Source organism: Heterodontus francisci, chromosome 30 (genome assembly GCF_036365525.1).
Source record: "Heterodontus francisci isolate sHetFra1 chromosome 30, sHetFra1.hap1, whole genome shotgun sequence".
NCBI classification, from domain to species: Eukaryota; Metazoa; Chordata; class Chondrichthyes; order Heterodontiformes; family Heterodontidae; genus Heterodontus; species Heterodontus francisci.
Window position 1 is genome coordinate 1,946,177 of NC_090400.1, and position 24,888 is coordinate 1,971,064.

The 24,888-nt window shown below is 45.4% G+C and overlaps 1 protein-coding gene across 3 annotated transcripts in view; it reads left to right on the forward strand.

The window, feature by feature from the left end:
- LOC137346457 (collagen alpha-1(XXVI) chain) overlaps positions 1-24,888 on the forward strand; it is a 564,356-nt gene that overhangs the window by 72,468 nt on the left and 467,000 nt on the right. The window contains exons 2-3 of one of the 3 annotated variants that reach the window (XM_068009905.1): positions 11,077-11,202; positions 22,818-22,921. In XM_068009905.1, coding sequence (XP_067866006.1) covers positions 11,077-11,202; positions 22,818-22,921 — 230 coding nt within the window. The remainder of the gene's footprint in view (positions 1-11,076; positions 11,203-22,817; positions 22,922-24,888) is intronic. The other 2 variants (XM_068009907.1, XM_068009906.1) reach the window with 2 other exon arrangements.

Consider the following 24,888-nt stretch of genomic DNA (forward strand, 5'->3'; position numbering starts at 1 on the left):
TTAACTCTCTTTCTCTCCACAGATGCTGCCAGACCTGCTGAGTATTTCCAGCATATCTTGTTTTTATTTCAGATTTCCAAAATCTGCAGTATTTTGCTTTTACTCTATCATACATTCCTAGCCTGCTGATGTATCCTATGGGTGCAGCCACTATGTCCCATTTTCAAATGTAACAACACTTTACTGTGGCTATCTGTAACAGTGATATAGAAGCTAAGTTAGCCTGATCAGAACGAACTCACCAAAGCCAGTGTCATCGGTCATTGAATCAGATGGACAGTAGGACCCTGAAGAATCTGAGTACAGCCACACATTGTCAGAAACAATCAGGCTCAACGCAATCAGGTCAAAAATCTTCACCAACCCAGCAGATAGTACAAGGGGGCAGGGGAGTGGGGGTGAGGTTATTTTGTTCATCGTGGTCTCTACTGCTGTTTGCTGCAGAAATGTTTGCACTTTTAATCCCATTGTGTTGCCAAAATCTGTTACACATTGGGAGGAACTTGTAAAGAAAGATAGACACCAAGATGGCCAGATCACATGTTTAATGACATCATCATGCACTGGGCATGCTCATAACATTAGGAATACACTACACAGAGCTTAGGGCCTAGGCAGATGAAGACATGGCCAAAAACGTGGAATGATTAAATTAGGGGCACAGATATCTCGGAGGGTTGTGGGGCTGGAGGAGATTACAGAGATGGGGAGGGGCGAGGCCATGGATGGATTTCAAAACAAGGATGAGAATTTTAAAATCAAGATGTTGCTTGACTGGGAGCCAGTGTAGGTCAGAGAGCACGGGGTGATAGAGGAACGGGACTTGGTGCAAGTTAGGGCCCGGGCAGCAGGGATTTGAATGATCTCAAACTTATGAAGGTTGGAAGATGGGAGGCTGACCAGCAGAGCGTTGGAATAGTCAAGTCTAGAGACATCAAAGGCATGGATGAGGGTTTCAGCAGCAGATGAGTGGAAGCAGAGGCAGAGTCACTTAATATTACGGAGGAGTCAGTAGGAGGTCCTGGTGATGTGCGGACATGTGGTCAGAAGCTCATCTCAGGGTCAGATATGACACCATTGTTGCAAACAGACTGGTTCAACCTCAGACAGTTGCCTGGGAGAGCGATGGAGTCAGTGGCGCAGGAGTGAAGTTAGTGGCAGGGACCGAAGACAATGACTTTAGTCTTCCCAATGTTTAATTGGCAGAAATTTCTGCTCATCCATTACTGGATGTTGGACATGCAATCTGGTAATTTAGAGACAGTGGAGGGATTGAGAGAGGTGCTTGTGAGGTAGAGCCATGTGTCCTTAGCATACAAGTGGAACTTGACGTGTTTATGGATAATGTGGCTGATGGGCAGCATGTAGTTGAGAAGGGGTCAAGGATAGATCCTTGGGGGACACCAGAGGTAACAGTGCGAGAGGGGAAAGAGAGGCTATTGATGCTGATACTTTGTCTATGATTAGATGGACATAAATGAAACCAGATGAGATCAAGTCCCATCCAGCTGGCTGACAGTGGAGAGGCGTTGGTGGAGGATGGTGTGGTCAACTGTGTCAAAGGCTGCAGACAGATCAAGAAGGATGAGGAGAGAAAGTTTACCTTTGTCACAGTCACATAGGATGTCATTTGTGACTTTGACATCCATTTCAGTACTGTGGCAGGGGTAGAAACTAGATTGGGAGGTATTCAAACATAGAGTTCCGGGAAAGTTGGGAATGGGATTGAGAAACACCAACACATTCAAGGACTTTGGGGCAGGAAGGGAGGTTGGAGACTGGGCGGTTGATCGGAAGGACAGAGGGGTCAAGGGCAATTTAGCTTATAATTATCTTTTGGAGAGCACGGCCAATTTGTTTAAGTGTGCAGCCCCTTTAAGTGTCTTTGCGTGGCTGTGCACTTGCTGTAGCTTAAAGAGGTCAACTTGTGCACTTTCGGGTTACGCAGCTGATCAGCTGAGAAGGAATATTGGTCAATTGTTTTTTGAGGAGTGAGGTGATGATGGCAGATTTGAAAGAGATAGTCCAGAACCTGAAGAGAGAGAACTGTTAACAATATCGACTAACATGGGTGCAGGAGGAGAAGTTAGGCGATCAGCAATTTGCTGAGGGAGCAGGAAGTGGGTGGCATGGACAAGATAAGCCCAATGAGGACATGAGAAGAGAAAGTTGTGAGTTCAGGGTTAGGGTGCGGGGGGAGACTAGGAGGGTGTTTGGCCTGGTGGGCTAGTGGGAGGGAGGGATGTGGCAGAGGCAGCTGATTGGATCGTCTTGATCTCAGCGACAAAGAAGTAATTGAGCAGCTCACACTTATTGTTGGAGGTGAGGGTGGAGGGCACAGGGGAGAGGGGTTTAAGAAGACAGTTCGTAGTGCAGAAAAGGGGGTTATCTTTGGATTCCTGGATAGTCCTGGAGTGGTGGGTAGTGACTATATGATGTAGGTAGGAGCACTCTGGGGCTACTCTTCCTCAATTTGCTTTTCTCTTCCTTTGAGAAAATTCCTGGTATCACTTGGACTTTCCACTGAACATCATGGCCAAAATAAGGAAGGGTCTGTGTCAGGAATCCCATCCCAGTCCTGTCTTCTGTCTCCCAGTGCCAGTGCTCTGGTGCTTTGCTATATTATCAATTGTTCCCGAAATTAAAATTGGTGGCCTGTGTGCAAATGGAGTGTGGCAAGGTGCGTTGGGGGCGGGGGAGGTGGTGTTGTTGGTGTGGGAGCAATGTTCCTTCAAAGCTGCGTAGGCATAGCAACTCACAGCTCGGCACTACAAAACATTAGAGGGTAGGTTGGGCAGGAGACGGTAATAATCGTGGGCAATTCACCCATGATTCTGTGACGTCAGATATTGATGGGGGAACGGGATAAATGCCACCCTGTACCCAGGAATCAGCCTCCATGAGAGCCAACAGAAGGCAGAGTCTTGTCCTGTTATATCCGTTATTCTGTTTTTCTCTTCTGTGAAAGGCTGGTATCCAGTTGATTGGATGATTTGTGTTGGACACGTCAGATAGGATCTGGTTCAGGGCTTTTTATGTCATTGTATTTTTATTGGCTGCAGAAAGTTAGTGATGGCTTCATGTCTGTTTGTATACTCGGTAGTTGAGTGCCGACACTGATGGTTCTTTTAAGTGTGCAACCAAATCTGGACCCGCGTTGGTCTTGCAGTGGAGGTATGGCCTTGTGGCAATGGAATGGAAGCTTGGAGGTTGCACTGAATTGGGGAGCAGTTCATACTGGAATAAAGTGTAGAATTATTTGGGTAAATATTACCAGGCAGGCCAATAATAAGCAGTGCATGTTAGAAAATCATAGGCCTTGTAAAATCTACCTTATATTCAATTTACACTGTTACACCAAATTGCTGCTTGCTTTGCACAAATTCTGACGTTCCATTTTCTCTCGCATGATATCTTGTGATGCTCTGGGAATATTTCTCTTCAGAATTTCCGAATGAAATTCTGCGATGTTACATTCTGGTGAGTGGATTCTCTCAAATCTGTTGGTCCAGTTTGTGGTTGGTCCTGACTAGGCATCATGGAGAGGGTGTTGCTCCCAGTGTGCCCATTGCTCCTGTCTCCTCTCCTGCCCTCTCCTCACTTAAAGCAGCAGCATTAATGAAGTAGTACCCATCCAATCAGAGTCAATAGCATAGAATTACATCTGGGCCTCAAGTGAGCCTGTGGAACCTCCACAGGCAGGACATGAATTTCAGGCCACATGTATCGCCGGCAGGGTGTGTGATCTGAACTGGTGGGGGTGCCAGAGTGGGCTCTGTGCGGGGGGTGGGGGTGGGGGAGGAGACACTGTGCAGGGGGGAGAAGATCCTGTGCAGGGGAAGGGGCCTCTGTGCGGGGGGAGGAGACCCTGTGCGGGGGGGGTGGGGGGAGGAGGCTCTATTCTGGGGAGAGGCTCTGTGCAGGGTAGACCCAGTGTGGGAGAGGCCCGGAGTGGGCTCTGTGCGGAGGTGGGGGAGACTCGCTATTTACGGCACCACCAATTTTCATGTCATCTGCAAATTTATTGATCATACCTCCTATATTCACGTCTAAATCATTAACGTACACGACAAACAGCAAGGGTCCCAGCACCGATCCCTGTGGTACACCACTGGTCACAGGCTTCAACTTGCAAAAACAACCCTCGACCATCACCCTCCGCCTCCTGCTGCTAAGCCAATTTTGGATCCAATTTGCCAAATTGCCCTGGATCCCATGGGCCTTTACTTTCTTAACCAATCTCCCATGCAGGACCTTATCAAAAGCCTTGTAAACTACATCAACTGCCTTACCCTGATCTACACATCTATTCACCACCTCAAAAAATTCAATTAAGTTAGTTAGACGTGATCTTCCCCTGACAAAGCCAAGCTGACTATCCCTGATTAATCCCTGCCTCTCCAAGTGGAGATTAATCCTGTCCCTCAGAATTTTTTCCAATAGTTTCCCAACCACTGATGTTAGACTCACTGCCTGTAATTACCTGGTTTATCCTTGCTACCCTTCTTGAATAATGGTACCACATTCACTGTCCTCAATCCTCTGGTACCTTTCCTGTGGCCAGAGAGGATTTGAAAATTTGTGTCAGAGCCCCTGCTATCTCCTTCCTTGCCTCACATAACAGCCTGGGATACATCTCATCTGGGCCTGGGGATTTATCCACTTTTAAGCTCGCTAAAACAGCTAATACTTCCTCCTTTTCGATGCTAATTTGTTCAAGTATATCACAATGATCTCTACACGTACATCATCCTTCTCCATAGTGAACACAGAATGAGTGCTTCTCTCTCTGTTTAGGAATAACATTGCTCTATGTGCGTTAACGATCTGCTTGCCATCACAACAATTAATGGGTTACCTGTCTTGTCTTTCTGAGATAGAACTGCACCTAAACCAACTGGGCTAAATAGTGGGGCATCCACAACTGGCTGGGCGGTTTTCTCAGGGTTGAAACAAGCAGTTGTGCAACTTGCTGACAAACATCGTTTGATCTGGTGTACCGCCTGTTTGTGTGAATGAGTCCATTCCCACTTGGTGGTCTCTTTTGTCAGATCATGTCGCGGGGCAGATAGCATAGCAAGGTCAGGAATGAAGCGACTGCAGAACATGACAAGTCCGAGCAGACTCCGGACTGTTTGCACATTTGTAGGATCTGCAGTGTTTGCAATGGCTTCAACATCCTGTGGATCTGGTGATACTCCTTCACCACTGAAAACATGACCGAAGAATTCAACTTTGCTTTCATTGTACAAGCACTTGTCTTTGTTCAAGGTGAAGTTACATTCTCTGAGACATTATAGACATGCACGTAGAAGTATCTCGAGTTCACTTGATTTTGCTGATGAGCAATAAAGATGAGAAAAGTTGGGTTTTCCACAGGCTGTACAGTGTTTACCAGTAGCAGGATACTGTCCAATGTGGGTAAGAACTGGGACAGTGGAAAGATTGTTTGTTGCAGCTCTATTTGTGAGATGGCTGCTGTTGCTTTGCAGGTGACTTTTTGGCACGTGAACGATGAAAACACAGGAGTTGAACTTGGAGTGTGGTAGTTACTATTGGCAGCCACAACTTCAGTAGCTCTGGAATCAGAGAGCGATAGTGATTTTGATAATTCCAGCAGCTCTGACAGCTTTCCGTCTTTCTCGAGTGCTTGTCAACGTAGTTGACTGGAGAGACAGCCTTTGACTATTGTGTTTTGATTTCCTGTTTGACATGTTTTGCATCAGCAAAGTCATTTTTGGATGGTTGTTTTCCAGTATCATCACGTTTCACAAGTACTTTATCTCCTGGCTTTAGTAGTGTGGCTCTGCATGTACTTTCATTCAAATACTCAAACTACAAGAGTACGAGTTCCAAGTTGAATATTAGCCAGCAAGCTCAGCCCAGCGGACTGTCTTTCACGACATCCACTGCCGACAGTCGGAACTACTGGAAAAGGTTCCTGAACAACATCTTAACTACGTAAGCATTAATGTGGTGCCAAAGTTGCTAAAACTAGCTGACATCAAAGCAGCAACAAAACCAGATGAGGCTTCGCAACTATGTATGGAATCTTGAAACTGGAAAGATGGGATCGAGAAAGCATCTACAAACGAACTGGCCTCGGGAGCCAAAGTTAACCACGGCAAGAGCGAGGCCATGTTCTTTGGGAACTGGGCTGACCGATCCTTTGTCCCCTTCACCGTCAGGTCAGACTACCTGAAGGTGCTGGGGATATGGTTCGGAAGGGCTGGGGCGTGCACCAAAACCTGGGAGGAGCAAGTAGCCAGGGTACAACACAAGCTGAGTGTGTGGGAGCAGCGATCTCTCTCCATTATGGGTAAGAACCTGGTCATCAGGTGCGAGGCGCTCACGTTGCTGCTGTATGTGGCGCAGATCTGGCCTATACCCCACTCCTGCGCCGTGGCGGTCACCCGAGTCATTTTCGCCTTCATATGGGGATCCAAAATGGACCGGGTCCGGAGGGACACGATGTTCAAACCTCTGGATATGGGTGGGAAAAATGTACCCAACGTTTCCCTCATCTTGATGACCACCTTTGTGTGCAGCTGCATCAACCTGTGTGTAGACCTCCAGTACGCAAACTCCAAGTGTCACTACGTGCTGAGGTTCTATCTGTCCCCGGTGTTCTGAAGGATGGGTCTGGTCACATTGCCGCGGAATGCTCCATCCAGTTGGACCGTGCCGTACCACATCTCCTTCATGGGAAAGTTTCTGCGGACAAACACCTTTGACCACCAATCCATCAGGCAGTAGTCTGCACAGAATGTCCTCAAGGCCCTACGGGAAAAGGAGATGGTGGATCCTGTCGGATGGTTCCCCAAGCAGACTGCCAAAGTCACTAGCGGAATGCCTCATCACCAGAACTTTCAAACAAACACCAAGATGTAGCTTGGCTAGTGGTGAGAAGAGCCCTCCCTGTCAGATCCTCCCTAAACACCCGAAGTCTCACCCCCTCCGCACAATGCCCTCGAGGTGGCTGTGGTGGAGAAGAGACGGTTGCTCACCTCCTTCTGGAATGTGTCTTTACAAAGCAGGTGTGGAAAGAGATGCAGTGGTTTTTGTTGAGGTTCATTCCAAACAGCTCTAACACAGGAGTCTGTGCTCTATGGGCTGTTCCCAGGGACGCACACCAACATAAACATCATCTGCTGCTGGAGGACTATGAAAGACGCTCTTTGGTCTGCCTGAAACTTGCTGGTCTTCCAGGGAAAGAGTTGTCCACGACCGAATGTTGCAGACTGGCACATTCCAAGGTCCAGGACTACGTGCTGAGGGACGCATTAAAGCTTGGGGCATCCGCAGCAAAGGCTCAATGGGGAAAGACCACTGTGTAAGGTCCCCCCACCAAGCTGAACTGAGGGACTGGATCCATGGGAAACTCCTCGAACTGTATCCAGAAAATATTTGTTTGCTGTAAAATGTACGTGGCGTGTAAAATGAAATTGAAGGATTGTGAGGGTGCACAGCCAGAGGTCGTGGTCCACATTGATACCAATGATATAGGAAGAAAGAGGGATGATGTCCTCCAGGCTAAGTTTAGGGAGTTAGGAATAAGATTAGCAAGTGGGACCTCAAAGGTAGTAATCTCCGGATTACTTCCAAGGCCACGTGCTAGTGAGTATTGAAATAGGAGAATACACCAGATGAATGTACGGCTGGAAAGATGGTGCAGGAGGGATGGCTTCAGATTTCTGGGGCATTGGGACTGGTTCTGGGGAAGGTGGGTCCTGTACAATCCGGATGGTCTACACCTGAACAGGACTGGGATAAATATCCTTGCAGGAAGGTTTGCAAGTGCTGCTGGGGATGGGAACCTGAGCGCAGTCTTAGATAGGAGAATTTCAGGGCAGGAAACAGGAGGCAGAAAATTAGTGAGTGACTCTGAAAGACAGAAGAAGCAAAAGTTAAAAAGTGTGCAGCACAGGAATTTGCCAGTGTTAAAGGGTGTTTATTTAAATACAAGGAATATAGGAAATAAAGCTAATGAGTTGAGGGCACAGATAGACACATGGCAACACGATATCGTTGCTATAATGGAAACTTGGCTTAAAGAGAGGCAAAAATGGCAACACGACATCCCTGGATATAGAGTTTTCAGGTGCGATTGAGAGGGAGATAAAAAAGGAGGGGGGTGTAGCATTATTAGTTAAGGAATCAATAACAGCTTTGAGGAGGGATGATATGCTAAATAAATCATCAAACGAGGCCACATGGAAATAAAAAAGGGGCAGCCACACTACCAGGAATGTACTACAGACCCCCAAACAATGAGAGGGAGATAGAAGAACGAATATGTAGGCAAATTTCTGAGTGCACAAACTATAGGGCAATAATAGTTGGGGATTCACCCACTATCAACTGGGATACAAACAGTGTGAAAGGCACAGACGGGATAACATTCTTGAACTGTGTTCAAGAGAACTTTTTTAGCCAGAACGTAACAAGCCCAACGAGAGGGGGCACAATTCTAGATTTAGTCTTTGGTAATGAAGCTGGGCAAGTGGAGGAAGTAACAGTGGGTGACCATTTTGGAGATAGTGACCATAATACAGTTAGTTTTAGTATAATCATGGAAAAGGAAAAGGATAAAACAGGAGTAAAGGGAAGGCAAATTTTACGAAACTGAGAGGTGACCTGGCAAAAGTGGACTGGATACAGCTACTTGTAGGCAAATCAGTGGCAAACCAGTGGGTGGCATTCAAAAGCGAGATACTACAGGCACAGAGTAGGCATGTCCCCACAAACTAAAGGGTGGTACTGCCAAATCTAGAGTCCCCTGGTTTTCTAGAAGCTCACAGAGTAAGTTAAAGCAGAAAAAGAAAGCTTGTAACGCTCACAAAAATCTTAATATTTTAGAAAGCCTGGAGGATTATAGAAAGTGCAGGGGTGAAGTAGAAAAGCAACGAAAGGACATGAAAAATTATTGGCAGGTAAAATCAAGTAAAACCCAAAGCTGTTTTATCAGTACATTAAGAGCAAGAGGATAACTAAGGAAAGGGTAGGGCCTATCAGAGATGTACAAGGGAACTTATGTGTGGATGCAGAAGTTTTTTGTCTCTGTCTTCACAAAGGAAAGGGTTGATGCAGACATTGTAGTTAAAGAGGGGGAGTGTGAAGTATTAGATACGATAAGCACAATGAGAGAGGAAGTATGAGAGGGTCTGACATCCTTGAAAGTGGATAAATTGCCAGGACCGGATGGATTGCATCCCAGGTTGTTAAAGGAAGTCAGGGAGGAAATAGTGGATATGCTGAGGATCATCTTCAAACCCTCACTAGATACAGGTGAGGTACCAAAGGATTGGAGGTTTGTGAACATTATACCATTGTTTAAAAAGGGTGTGAGGGATAGGCCAAATAATTATAGGCCAGTCAGTCTGACCTCGGTGGTGGGTAAATTGTTAAAATCAATTCTAAGGGACAGGATAAACTGCCACTTCGAAAGGCACGGATTAATCAGGGATAGTTAGCATGGATTTGTTGAGGGAAGGTCATGTCTTACTAACATAATTGAATTTTTTGAGGAAGTAACAAGGAGGATTGATGAGAGTAGTGCAGTGGATGTGGTTTACATGGATTTTAGTAAGGCATTTGACAAGGTCCCACATGGCAGACTGGTCAGTAAAATGAAAGCCCATGGGATACAGGAGAATATGGCAGGTTGGATTCAAAATTAGCTCAGTGACAGGAAACAAAGGGTAGTAGTCGACGGATGTTTTTGGGAATGGAAAGCTGTTTCCAGTGGCTTTCCACAGGGCTCAGTGTTGGGTCCCTTGCTGTTTGTGCTATATATTAATGATTTGGACTTAAATGTGGGAGGTATGATTGGGAAATTTGCAGATGACACAAAAATTGCCCGTGTAGTTGACAGTGAAGAGGATGGCTGTAGACTCCTGAATGATATCAATGGTTTGGTTGAGTGGGCGGAAAAGTGGCAAATGCAATTCAACCCAGAGAAGTGTGAGGTAATGCATTTGGGGAGGTCAAGTAAAGCGAGTGAATGCATAATAAACGGGCAGATATTGAGAGGGGTAGAAGAAGTGAGAGACCTTGGAGTACATGTCCACAGGTCCTTGAAGGCGGCAGGACAGGTAGGTAGAGTGATGAAGAAGGCATATGGAATGTTTTCCTTTATTGGCCGAGGAATACAAAAGCAGGGATGTAATGCTGGAACTGTATAAAATGCTGGTTAGGCCACAGCTGGAATATTGCATACAGTTCTGGTCACCACGTTACAGGAAGGACATAATTGCTGTGGAGAGAGCACAGAGGAGATTTACAAGAATGTTGCCAGAGCTTGAAAATTGCACCTATGAGGAAAGGTTAGGGTTGTTTTCCTTAGAACAGAGGAGGCTGAGGGGTGACTAAATTGAGGTGTGCAAAATTCTGAGGGGCCAAAATAGAGTAGACAGGAAGGACCCGTTTCCCCCAGCGGAGAGGTCAATTACCAGGGGGCACAGATTTAAGGTGTTTGGTAGAAGGATTAGGGGGGACATGAGGAAAAACTTTTTCAGCCAGAGGGTGGTGGGTGTCTGGAATTCACTGCCTGGATTGGTGGTTGAGGCAGAAACCCTCAATTCTTTAAAAATGTACCTGGACATGCACCTGAAGTGCTGTAACCTGGAAGACTACGGACCAGGTGCTGAAAGATGGGATTAGACTGGGCAGCTAGTTTTTTTTTACCAGCAGGCAGGGACAGGACGGGCTGAATAGCCTCCTTCTGTGCTGTAATTTTTCTATGGTTCTATGGTGGATCCACTCTGCTCATATTCTGCGTGCTGGTGCGCGAGAGATATAACCCATAACAGGAGTTTTCAATATTGTAGTTAATAGAACTGGAATGACACACAAGAAGATCACTAGATCAGATTGTAAGGGTAAAAGTCAGGACAGGACCTGAGGGAGAGAGAGCCGATGAATGGCATTGTAACAATTATATGAGAATGTTCAATAGAATTCTAATCAGGAAATCTGCAAGTGGCACAATGAGTTTATAAGAGTAAACAGGCAGGGGAGGGGACCGTTTACTAATGATAACCATCATTAAATGGTGAATGTTTGTTTATTTTCCAGCAGAAATTGGTGTCACTACACCGTGTCCAAGATAGTGTCCTGCCAAATCCAGAATGGATCTGAGACACTGGTCCAACGCGTTTATCAGAGCTGTCATTGGCCTGGGCATTGTTCCAGTTTAGTGAGGTAAGAACCTCTTATATAGAGACATTATTTGACACTGATTCCAGTGTGCACCGTCTGGCTGAGTAATGTATTTCAATGGTGAGATGTTCTGGAGCTGGAATTTGGGTTTGAGTGAAGCTATAAAGTGAACTCAGCTCATTCAAGTGAATTCTCAGCATTTGGTACATGCTGCCATCAGTCTATGACACATGATATATGGCAAGCAACAAACACAAAGCCCTTTGACATACATGCTGCAATTTCACATGCTCACATAAAGTGGACTTCACAATCTCTCACATTCCTTAATCCAACATGCATCCCTTTTAAATTTGCTTGTAGGAGAAGGCTACAGTCTGCCTCCTCGTGGACCGCAAATGAAATATAGACCTACCTGAGCATCTCATGGCTATGATGCTGCCAGCTCTTGATGGGTCTGGGACTGTGCGGCCTTTAGTTGACCTGCACCCACCCCCCAACCAGTTAAAATGCTAAGCGTGTCTCAATGACATCGTCAGAACATGACTTTGCAGTTAAATTAGGGCCTTGCTCCTTTGAGGCAGGCGGCCTTCTGCAGCCTGATTTCAGGTAGGTTGGTTTGGGATAGGATATGGGGAGACAGGGGACGTACATCAGGAATGTGGTCTAACTCTTTCCAAACATCTTAACTGTCCCTGCCACACCACTGCTGCAGTGTGGCCTGGATCACAGTTACAGAGAGATGTCAGGGAAGATCTCTTGTTATCGGGCCTGGGTGTAAAGGACTGCCTGAGTGCAGCACATTGAGTGACACCACACACTGTAATAGGACTCTGCTGATTATCTGTTCAATCATTTAACTGTGTGAAATGCTCTCCACTTGGTTTTCCTCTGTACAATGCACCCAGGCAATCCTTTATGCCCAGTGAATTATATTATAAACAGTGTGTCACATGATACTGCCATGTTCTTAACTCCTGCTCGGGGTTAAAGGTCACTCTCATTAGCTTGCCCTTGCCTCAAGTGAAAGAATGTGACTTTATACTGGTAGTGGGGCTGAACCTGGTCTTGGGGGCCAGTTTACTGTTGCCGATGTTACACTACAGCAAGGACTAGGTTGAGCTTCAATCACTGGTGATGTAGTGTTTCCCCAGGTTCCAATAGTAATTCTGTAATAGCCTTCTGCGTGAACCTCCTAGTCTTTTGATATTGGAAGAACAAATGTTCTGTTGGACTACGTGACTCAGTTTAATAATTAAAAACAGGCAGTGGCTGCAAGTCAAAGCAGCAGATTTCGAGCACTGTATTTCCTGAGAGACTAAAATAATGGAAGTCCGGCTGCTTGGATTCACTCTCAGTAACACTGAGCTCAGACCAGCCTCTGTAACCTCATTTCCAGCCGCTGCTTCCAGCCTGTACTGGGGATGGGGGGTGGGGGGGAGGAGGAACCAGCCCAGTTAGCTGCTTGGTGAATTTGAAAACTGGGATGCAGGAACTTCAAAAATTAACTGGAAATGATTAGTTCCCAGACACTCGGCCCATGATCATGTCCCTCAGCTACTAGCTACTACTCTCCTTGCTTTGAAATCATAGGAATTGTATATGAATTGTGCCTTTGAAACAACATTAAATATTTGAGCCTGTGATACCATTAACAGATGGAAAGACCAGTGCATCGGAGAGATTCATCTCAGAATTCAGTAACCAAACAAATACCAGCTGCATCTGAAAAAGAGCTAGCAGGAAGTACAGACTGAATTAGGATGAGTCCCTGTCCCTCCCGAGAGCACACAGGACACAAAATTACTGATTCCCATTCCTGCAATCGGCAATGCTACCGGAGATCCAATTATGTTCAGAGATGTTTGTCAAACTCCTGACCACATTCGTATGAAATATCAACAAATCACAGCTGAACATTCCTTTAAAGAAAAGTTTATAAAGGGAAATAAATCCAGTCATTGGCTTACAGGTGACTGGTAGATGTCCCTGTTTCACCAGTTGGACTGTGACCTTAAAGGGATAAGTCATATTAGATTGTGGGATTGTTTACTACATGCTGTAGTCAGCCTGTCCTTATAAAGTAAAGCAGTGTATACTTTGTCTTCCCATGAGTGACTGTTATGACCAGGTGAGAAAGAGGTCTAGGGTTTCCTTTCAGCCTTCACCTGGTCTTACTGTAACGGTTTATTTTTAAACACTGTGTTTTTAGCTCCCCCTTGGTGAATCCTTGTTCACTGCTTTCCAATTATAAGGCAAAGAAACCAGCACAAACAGGCTTTCTCAGGTTTAAAGAAGAAAAGTTTAAATTTCTTAAACTTAAACTCTAACTTGGTTGACGACTACGGAAGCATGACGCGCCCACGCTAGCATGCATACGCGATGCACACATGCAAATAGAGACAGAAAAGAGCAGAAGAAAAAAAGAAAGTGGAAAAGTTTGAGGCAATATCTGAAGAGTTGTTGTTACGGTTCTTCGAGCTCACTGGAGAGTCCTTGATTGTAGGTTGATCTTGCTTTTTGTTGGGGCCCAGTATTCTTCTTAAACCTTGTTCACTGTAGGAGACTTTTCTGTCTTGGGATTCATGTGTCTTCAGTGGGTTTTGGAGTTCCATGAGAAAGAGATAGGAACAGACAGACAGGAGAGGAGGTTTGCTTCAGTCCAGGAGCATTCTGCTTTCTGCAGGCTCTCAGTTCAAACTGCACAATTCAGGAACCCCCAGGTTACCAAGCAGGTTAGTCAGATGACTAACTGGTCTGACCACTTCTTAGAAACATAGAAACATAGAAAAATAGGAGCAAGAGTAGGCCATTCGACCCTTCGAGCCTGCTCCGCCATTCAATACGATCATGGCTGATCACCCAAACTCAGTAACCTGTTCCCGCTTTCTCCCCGTAACCCTTGATCCCTCTAGCCCTAAGAACTATATCTAACTCTTTCTTGAATATATTTAATGATTTGGCCTCAACTGCTTTCATTGGTAGAGAATTCCACAGATTCACCACTCTCTGGGTGAAGAAATCTCTTCTCATCTCAGTCCTAAATGGCTTACCCCTTATCCTTAGACTGTGACCCCTGGTCCTGGACTCCCCCACCATCAGGAACATCCTTCCTGCATCTAGTCTGTCCAGTCCTGTTAGAATTCTGTAGGTTTCTATGAGATCCCCTCTCATTCTTCTAATCTCTTGCGCATACAAGCCTAATCGACCCAATCTCTCTTCATACACCAGTCCTGCCATCCCAGGAATCAGTCTGGTGAACCTTCGCTGCACTCCTTCAATAGCAAGAACATCCTTCCTCAGATAAGGAGACCAAAACTGTACACAATACTCCAAATGTGGTCTCACCAAGGCCTTGTATAATTGCAGCAAGACATCCTTGCTCCTGTTCTCGAATCCTCTCGCTATGAAGGCCAACATACCATTTGCGTTCTGAACTGCCTGCTGCACCTGCATGCTTACCTTCAGCGACTGGTGCACAAGGACACCCAGGTCTCGCTGCACCTCCCCCTTTCCCAATATATCGCTGTTCAGATAATCTGCCTTTCTGTTTTTGCCACCAAAATGGATAACCTCACATTTATCCACATTATACTGCATCTGCCATGTATTTGCCCACTCACCCAACCTGTCCAAATCACACTGGAGCTTCTCTGCATCCTCCTCACAGCTCACACTCCCACCCAGCTTTGTGTCATCTGCAAACTTGGATATATTACATTTAATTCCCTCATCTATATCATTGATATATATTGTGAATAGCTAGGGCCCTAGCAGTGATCCCTGCGGTACCCCACGAGTTACTGCTTGCCACTTGGACTCGTTGTTTTCTGTTTGCCAACCAGTTCTCTACCCATGTCAGTACCTTACCCCCAATCCCATGCGTTTTAGTTTTACACAATAATCTCTTATGTTGGACCTTATCGAAAGCCTTCTGAAAGTCCAAATACACCACATCCACTGGTTCTCCCTTATCTATTCTACTAGTTGCATCCTCAAAAATTTCCAGTAGATTTGTCAAGCATGATTTCCCTTTCTTAAATCCACGCTGACTTTGCCCGATCCTGTCATTGTTTTCCAAGTTTTCTGCTATTGGATGTTACTCTTCTTAGTTTATGGGCATTCTCAAACAGACCCTGGTATCAGCCCTGACCCGGGACCAGCCCTGACCCTGGACTGACCCTCACACTTGACCACCCCCACCCTGGGCCAGCCCCCACCCTGGGCCAGCCCTCACCACCAAGGACTGCCTAACCATGGACCAAGTGAAGGTGTATAATTTAAGAGTTTGGTGCCTATCCCGAGAAGCACCTCATGCACCAAGGATGAAAGGAAGTAACTTAAAGGAGGAATTGAAACACTTTCAAATGTGCAGGGTCATAGAGTCATGGAGTATACAGCACAGAAACAGGCTCTTCGGCCCATCTTGTCCGTGCCGACCATCAAGCACCCATCTGTTCTAATCCCATTTTCCAGCACTTGGCCCGTAGCCTTGTATGCTATGACGTTTCAAGTGCTCATCTAAATAGTTCTTAAATGTTGTGAAGGTTCCTGCCTCTACCACCTCTTCAGGCAGTGCGTTCCAGATTCCAAGCACCCTCTGGGTGAAACAATTTTTCCTCAAATCCCCTCTAAACCTCCTGCCCTTACCTTAGATCTATGCCCCTGGTTATTGACCCCTCCACTAAGGGAAAACGTTTCTTCCTATCTAACCTATCAATGCCCCTCATAATTTTGTATACCTCAATCATGTCCCCCCTCAGCCTTCTCTGCTCTAAGGAAAAAAACCCTAGCCTATCCAGTTTCTCCTCATAGCTGAAATGCTCCAGCCCAGGCAACATTCTGGTGAATCTCCTCTGCACCATCTCCAGTGCAATCACATCCTTCCTATAGTGTGGTGACCAGAACTGTGCACAGTACTCCAGCTGTGGCCTAACTAATTTTTTATACAACTCCATCATAACCTCCCTGCTCTTATATTCTATGCCTCGGCTAATAAAGGCAAGTATCCCATATGCTTTCCTAATCACCTTATCTACCTGTGCTGCTGCCTTCAGTGATCTATGGACAAGTACACCAAGGTCCCTCTGACCCTCTGTACTTCCTAAGGTCCTACCATCCATTGTATATTCCCTTGCCTTGTTTGTCCTCCCAAAATGCATCACCTCACACTTCTCAGGATTAAATTCCATTTGCCACTGCTCCGCCCATTTTACCAGCCCATCTATATCCTGTAATCTAAGGCTTTCCTCCTCACTATTTATGACACCACCAATTTTCGTGTCATCTGTGAACTTACTGATCATACCTCTTATATTCACATCTAAATCATTAATGTACATCACAAACAGCAAAGGTCCCAGCACCGATCCCTGTGGTACACCACTGGTCACAGGCTTCCACTTGCAAAAACAACCCCCAGTCATCACCTTCTGCCTCCTGCCATTAAGCCAATTTTGGATCCAATTTGCCAAATTGCCCTGGATCCCGTGGTCCTCACAATGCACAGCCTGGGGGTCATCTGGGCTACTCGAATGCCAGTAATGTGTCAGTGACATGTTGTACATAGCCAGGATACTCAATCCACAAGGGAATCACTGACAGGGGGAGGTAATTTCTGTGTCACACATCAACAGCACTGTCCAGGTGGGGTTTGGGGCTTGGCGGGGGGGTGGCAACACTGTGCGACACAATGTCATTTTATATCACTCATCTTGTTCAGTAAATTTCCTGACCAGTTGGTGTGTACATCCTGCTGAGAATTAGGGCACACCACCTGTGCAGTCGTCCCATTCTTACTGCTGACCAGCAGCTGGATTGAGACTAAAATAAAAGCAAAATCCTGCAGCTGCTGGAAATCTGAAATAAAAACAAGAAATGCTGGAAACACTCAGCAGGTCTGGCAGCATCTGTGGAGAGAGAAGCAGAGTTAACGTTTCAGGTCAGTGACCCTTCATCAGATGCTGTCAGCAGAAACGTAAAGCTGCTGCCTGGGAGGAGGAAATAAAAGAAGAATTTGTTAAGTTGAATATTCTTTACATTGCAACAACACGGATTACGGGGCAGTTTGATGGAAGTGTTTTGAATTATGAAAAGGCAGGTTCTCGTAGTTGAGGATCGAGAACAAGGTGCCTTAGATACAAGATTAAATGCAGCAGGAGATGCTTCTTCACACAGCAAGTTGTGGAATTTATTACAATAGTAACTACACTTCAAATTACTTAATGGTCTGTAAAGCACTTTGGGACATTCTCAGGTTGTGAAAGGTGCTATTTCAATGCAAGTTCCTTCCTTCATTCCTTGCTGTTTCCTTGTTTTAGTTTCTATGTATTTCCATGTAAATTGCAGCTTGAATTTGTGCTGCAGTTTGAACGTATGTGGTAATTAGTCAAAAAGCTGTAATGTAATCTGAATGCTTTCCATGGGGCAGCAATCAATATGGAATCAAGTGTGAGAAAACACTTTGTCCATTGACTTCTGGCAGTTGCTTTCAAATCAGCAACCAGGTTTCTCAATTGTTCCCAGTACCTCTGGGTTTGGGACAGTGTTTCCCCTTATACCACCTCCTCACAGTCTATTCTGCAGTGCAGTCCTGTCAGGAATATGTCCTAGTGTGCCAAATAGGACAACTCTGCTTCCTCTAAACTCCTGGTGTAACAGCCAAGCTATATTCATGGACCAAGTTGTCCTTCCATTTGATCACAACACATGTCATTTTGACTGCTGTGTATTTTTGCACGTTAAAATGATCCTTTCCTTTAAATACCTGCCTCAGCACTTTAGGAATCCATAGCAGAGCCAGTATTCCTACTTCCCCTTCAATATCCGAGCTTCACCTGATTGGTGGGTTAAATGAAGGGTTACGGACAAAAAGCTGGGTGTGGGATTCAGCATGACTACTCTTTCAAAGAAGCAGCACAGGTACAATCTGCCAAATGGCCTCCTGTGCTATAAGTTTCTATGATTCGAAATAAACCTTCCCATGGACATGGTAATGAGGTTCAAACCATAAGTTATTGGAACATAATTAAGAGCAGGAGTAGACCATTCAGCCCTTCAAGCCTATTCTGCCGTTCAATAATATCATGGCTGATCTGATCGTGGCCTTAACTCTGCATTCCTGCCAGCCCCCCATAACCCTTGCCTCCCTCCCTTGCCTCTCTTGTAGATCAAAAATCTGTCTAACTCATTCTTAAATCAATGACCCAGCCTCCACTGCTCTCTGGGGAAGAGAATTCCAAAGATTAACGACCCTCTGAGAGAAGAAATTCCTCCTCATCTGTCTTAAATGGGAGACCCATTACTTCCTATTCTTCCTACCAAAGTGAATAACCTCACATTTTTCCATATTATATTCCATCTGCCAAATTTTTGTTCACTCACTCAACCTATCTATGTCTCTTTGCAGACTCTCTATCGTCCTCACAACTTGTTTTCCCACCTATCTTTGTATCGTCAGCCAATCTGGTTACAATGCACTCGGTCCCTTCATCCAAGTCATTAATATAGATCATAAATAGTTGAGGCCCCAGCACTGATCCCTGTAGTACTCCACTAGTTACAGTTTGCCAACCTGAAAATGCCCCATTTGTCCCAACTCTGTTTCCTGTTAGTTAGCCAATCCACTATCTATACTAATATATCACTCCAACACCATGAGCTCTTATCTTGTATAGTAACTTTTTATGTGACACCTTATCAATGCTTTTTGGAAATCCAAATATACTGCATCTATTGGTTCCCCTTTATCCACCCTGCTTGTTAAATCCTCAAAGAACTCTAATAAATTTATCAAACACGATTTCCCTTTCATCAAACCATGTTGACTCTGCCTGACTGTACTATGATTTTCTAAATGCCCTGCTACTTCTTCCTAGATGATGGACTTCAGCATTTTCCCAATGATAGATATTAGGCTAACGGGCCTATAGATTCCTGCTTTCTGTTTCTCTCCTTTCTTTAACAGAGGTGTTATATTTGCAGTTTTCCAATCTGCTGGGACCTTTCCAGAATCTAGGGAATTTTGGAAGATCACAACCACTGCATCCACTATCTTTGCAGCCACTTCTTTTAAGACCCTAGGATGCAGACCATCTCGTCTTATCCTAAGGACTTATTAGCCTTTAGTCCCATTAGTTTTCCCATTGTTTTTTCTCTAGTGATTGTGGTTGTTTTAAGTTCCTCCCTCCTTGTTTTCTCCTGATTTTCTATTATTGGGATGCTTTCAGTGTCTTGTACTGTGAAGACAGATACAAAGTACTTGTTGAAAGTTTCTGCTGTTTCCTTGTTTTCCATTATTACTTCCTCAATCTCATCCTCTAAGGGACCAATGTTTACTTTAGCTACTCTTTCTTTTTATATACTTACTGCCTGTTTTTATTTTTCTTGCTAGTTTACTCTCATATTCTAATTTCTCCCTTTTTTAAGTCATCCTTTGCTGATTTCTAAAGTTTTCCTAATCTTCTGGCCTACTACAACTCTTTGAGAATTGTATGCCTTTTCTTTCAATCGTTGGAGTCGGAAAGGCTGTATGAAGGGCAGGGGGTTACAATATCGCTGTATGTTTTCAGTTGTTATACTGTGCAAATTTGCCTCTATTATTAAGGTGTTTTGGGCCAGTTACATTGGCACTTGCTATATCTTTCTTTTTTCTTTTGGGCCTCCTTATCTCGAGAGACAATGGATACGTGCCTGGAGGTGGTCAGTGGTTTGTGAAGCAGCGCCTGGAGTGGTTATAAAGGCCAATTCTGGAGTGACAGGCTCTTCCACAGGTGCTGCAGAGAAATTTGTTTGTCGGGGCTGTTGCACAGTTGGCTCTCCCCTTGCGCCTCTGTCTTTTTTCCTGCCAACTACTAAGTCTCTTCGACTCGCCACAATTTAGCCCTGTCTTTATGGCTGCCCGCCAGCTCTGGTGAATGCTGGCAACTGACTCCCACGACTTGTGATCAATGTCACACGATTTCATGTCGCGTTTGCAGACGTCTTTATAGCGGAGACATGGACGGCCGGTGGGTCTGATACCAGTGGCGAGCTCGCTGTACAATGTGTCTTTGGGGATCCTGCCATCTTCCATGCGGCTCACATGGCCAATATACTTGCTATATCAAGTTTCCTTAAAGGGGCATCTCAGGCACTTAGCGAAATGTATCTTAGTGTCTGGTAGACCAGCCTTCATTAATGTTTCTGGAGCTGTTCCTCACTTCCATTGCCTCTTTCCCGTACTGGCAGTTCCTGTTTGATTCTTCTCTTCTTTCTCCATGGTTAGCCTCTGCAGCTTTGCACATTGATCTCACTGACCTTGGGCAGGATGTGATGTAGCACTTGGCTGCATCAGAACATGGGCCAGAATTTTACCACAAGGACAGAGGTCCCTATGCCGGGGCTGAAATGGGGAGGCGATCCTGTTTAGACGGGAGGCGGGACACAGAGAGGAATCTTCCTGCCAGTGGCCAATTGGGCTCCCGACTCTGTTAAGGACGGTGGGCCGTCCCCAAGAGCTGCTAGCCCAATCAGAGGGTCAGTAGCTCAGCAGCGCCACCGCTCGTGGTGGCTATTGCTGAGGCAGCAGCTGCGAGGAGGGAGTGCCTCAATGGCCGAGATGCCCTCGAAAAGGGGTGAGTATGTTTGGTGGATGCCAGGGCCTGCGATTGAGTGGGGGTTGGGTGTGAACATGAGGAACAAGTGGTGCCATTGCCATGGGGGGTGGATATTACTGCCGGTGGGGCCCCTCCGTGCTGATAAAGAAGGACCCCTCCACCCCCAAGCCCGCTGGAAGGCCGCCAGGTTTCCCAGCTGGCAAAGTGCCCATGGAGGTGAGAAGAGGCCCTTAATTGGCCACTTGAGTGACTCAATTGGGCTCTACATGGGCAGCTCATCTGTCTCATTTCCCGCCGCTGGCAAAATGGCATGACGGTGTAAGACCTCGGCATGCCATATGATGCCATTTTGCCCGCCTTTCCACGTCCCAGCTGTCACCAAAGAGCTGGGTAAAATTTAGCCCTTTGTTTCTGATGGTTTTCTCCCTAGTGATACTGGTGGTCGTATCAGCTTCAGTCTATCTCTGAACTGATGTTGACTGTGAATGGCACCAGGTATCATTGGTTATCACTGAAGGATCAGCACTTTCACCACTCTACTTTCTCTACCCCCCCCAAAGAAGGGTAGCAAATGATTTATACGAAATAAAGGGATCATGGAGCTGCTGAGAACATGGGAATTGTACTGTCCTGGTGGGTGGCCGTGGATCAGCTGAATGTTTTGAGAGTTAGAACTGCTTTCTGTTCATGTGTCCAACAGTATTATGGGCAGTGGCCCAAGGGGCCCAATTTCCACAAGTACCAACAACTGCAGCTCTGTCGCATTTGGGTAGTGGCCCAAATGCGACAGAGCTGCAGTTGTTGGTACTTGTGGAAATCCGGCAACGCGATGGAATTGTGTCGACTTCTCACATTGCTACTGCCTGCTGAATAAAACATCAATCACCACCTCAAAGTGTCTGGCGACGGAGAACTGGGTGATGCCTTAAATTTCCTCAGCACTACCCCAGAAGTATAAAAATGAAGGGCCATTGTGAATGATGTCCATCGGCAATGTAAATATAGGCTGCAGGACACTGCTCCTCAGTTAATGCAGATCCTGGAATGATGCATCCAATGGGTGGCACAGTGATTGGTCGGACAGTATATCTTTGGTTCCACTGGACATATATCTCGGGCAGCCATTCCTTTCTTCAGCTAAATCCAGTTCCAGGAGAGTACCAAATGCTACCCTTACTGCGCAGTGTACACACATTAGTGTTAGGTGTCAGTCTTGGCTCAGTGTGCAGCACTCTCATCTTTGAGTCATAAAATTGTGGCGTCAAGTCCCACAATTATGTTGACCCTCTAGTGTAGTACTGAGGGGATGCTGCACTGTTGGAGGTGCTGTCTTGCAGATTAAGATGTTAAACTGAGGTTCTGACTGCCCTCTCAGATGGATGTAAAAACTCTCATGTGCTGTTTGAGGTGCTGGAGAGTTATCCACCAACCAACCTCAGGAAAACAGGTTATCTGGTCAGTTCTGATGAAGGGTCACTGATCTGAAACGTTAACTCTGCTTCTCTCTCCACAGATGCTGCCAGACCTGCTGAGTATTTCCAGCATTTCTTATTTGTGTTATCTGGTCATTATCTTATTTCTGTTGGCGGGATCTTGCAGTGTGTGGATTAGCTGCCGTGTTTCCTACATTGCAACAATGACTACACTTCAAATACATTTAATCGGCTGTAAAGCACTTTGGGACATCCTGAGTCTGTGAAAGGTGCTATGTAAATGCAAGTCTTTCATTTTCTGTGGGCAGGTGTGTGGCCTCAGTTTGATATTTGATCAAAACCATGAATTTGCCAACTAGGAATGTGAGTTATTTCATTCTGAGGCCTGTTGCAAGTGAACATGTTGCCTCTCCTCTCAGTGTCAGTTGTGAGACAAAGTTCTTCCTGTGTTTAAGGCCAAGTAGTTTTTGAGTGTTTCTTGAACCCAAGTAACTGCAGATTTTCCAATTCTGGCTTTGTATTTACTTCTTCAGTATATTCTTTAGAATAAGAGGAGAAAAAATTGTTACAAAATACATTTTTGAACTATGCCTGATGGTCTCACATCTTGACTAGTTTCTTGTGCTAGTTACAGGACTATCATCAGACCCACCTACAAACTGGCCTACAAGAATGTGACCACCCTGGAATGGAGATGCTGCCCAGGATTCATGGGAAACAGCTGTGAGGATGGTAAGTCAGTGAGAAGTTGAGTTATGGAAGCCTGATACTGAGCATAAATTTCAGAGCACTAGATCTCCTCTGGTGGGACTGCAATGGCCCCAACATCACAAAAGGTCAGCAGGTAGTTGAATGGCAGGTGATTCCTCAATCCCATGCTGTGAGTGGGAAACTTAACAGGAGAATGGGGCAAAGACCTGAAGCTACAATGTCTGCACTGAGAGCACAGGATTACCGAATCACCCCAGCATCTGGGTGCAGAAAGATTGGGACCATGCAAAATGGACGGATTTTAACACCATAACGTGCTTTTCCCCGGGATTGGTAGTTGGGCTTTGGGAGAGAGTCAGCCTCTGAGCTCAGCTTTTTACATACAGAAGCTAATCTTCACTGGAGGTGCTGCCTTCTTAAATAAACTCGGGTGTTTCAGAAACTGTGCCATTCCAATGTATAAAATACAGATTTTAGGGCTATGAGAAACTCGGAACTAGTGTCTGAGTTAAAACTTCAGCGTTCTCATTGGGATCTTGCACTGAGGTCTGGTTCCAGACCTGGTATCTCTACCTGTCATTCTGGGCACTCGTTCCAGATCTAGTATTTACATAGGACAGCTCCTGTCAGTGAGCATCAGAATTCTCATTCTAGTTACGAGGCTCTATTGAAACTGGACTCATTTGTTAGTGTTACCAAGAATCTCAAAATTGAATTACAGTCTCTAACTCAGACTTTAATTCTTCATTTTATTATTTTATGTAATATTTATTTAGGAGGCAACATTTTTTTTAACTGCTTTGTACAGGAACCCTGCGAGTTTAATATTGATCAATGTCTGCTAACTAGTTTAGGTAGCATTCTGTATTTAGTATGAAAGTATAATCATTAACTGTAGTAGCTGTTAAGCTGTAGGATTGCTCATTTATTATTTTTCATCATTCAAACTCAATTGAATATGATTCGGGTTGTAATTGCTCACTTTATGATATTTTACCCCCCTGAAATTCATCTTCTGAACACTGAACTCTGTGATATTTTGCCCTTTCTGTGGGGACTGGCACTGGCACCACCACCTGGGTCTTTCATCAGAGGTAAGTGGCATACCGGAGAACGGCTGATGTACCCGGTGAGACGATGTCCAAAATTGGAGGTGCGATGGAACTTGGCAGTTTAGGTTGGGGAGAGAGGAGAACCCGAAGGCAGAGAATGTTGTCCAGTCCATTCCACTCCACTCCAATCTGTGGCTCCTAAGCAGACTGACCACATTCTGAGAAAACAAGTAGTTAGTGATTATTTTTCTCATTTATCTGTCAGAACTTGGGTAATTTTAGTAATTGTAAGGTTTTATTAGTAGTAAGGTTTACTAATAGTAGTAAAGCTTATTAGATTGGCTGGTGAGTATTTCCTATTTATCTTAACTATGGAATTTCAATCGAGGTAGGTAAAACATATATTGAAATAGTAAGAATATAAGCACAAGCAGGATTAGAGACATTAACTAAAATGTAGTCAGTAAAATAATTAATTGAATAATATAAAGCTGGCAGGGCAGGTGATGTGAGGCAGCTACAGAATGTAGGAGCTCATGGACACCTGTGTGATCCAAGGCAAACGCATCTGCAGTAAGTCTGTGACTCGAGGAACTTCGGCTCAGAGTCATTGAACTGGAGGCCGAGTTGTAGACATTGTGACACGTCAGGGAGGGGGTAAGTTACCTGGACACTTTGTACCAGGTGGTGGTCACACCCCTTAGGATAGAGTCTTCTGGTTTGGTCCATGCTTAGGCACAGGAGGGTGTGACTGCGAGTGAGGCAGGTAAGGGGATTGACAAGTTAGAAGTGGAGGAGCCTCAGCCTTTGCAGTTGTCTAACAGGTTCAAGGTTCTTGTAGCTTGTATGGATGAAAGCAGGAGCTGCAGGGTGGATGAGCAAACTGACCATGGCACCATGGTACAGGAAGCCATTCAAGCGAGTGCAGGGGGGGTG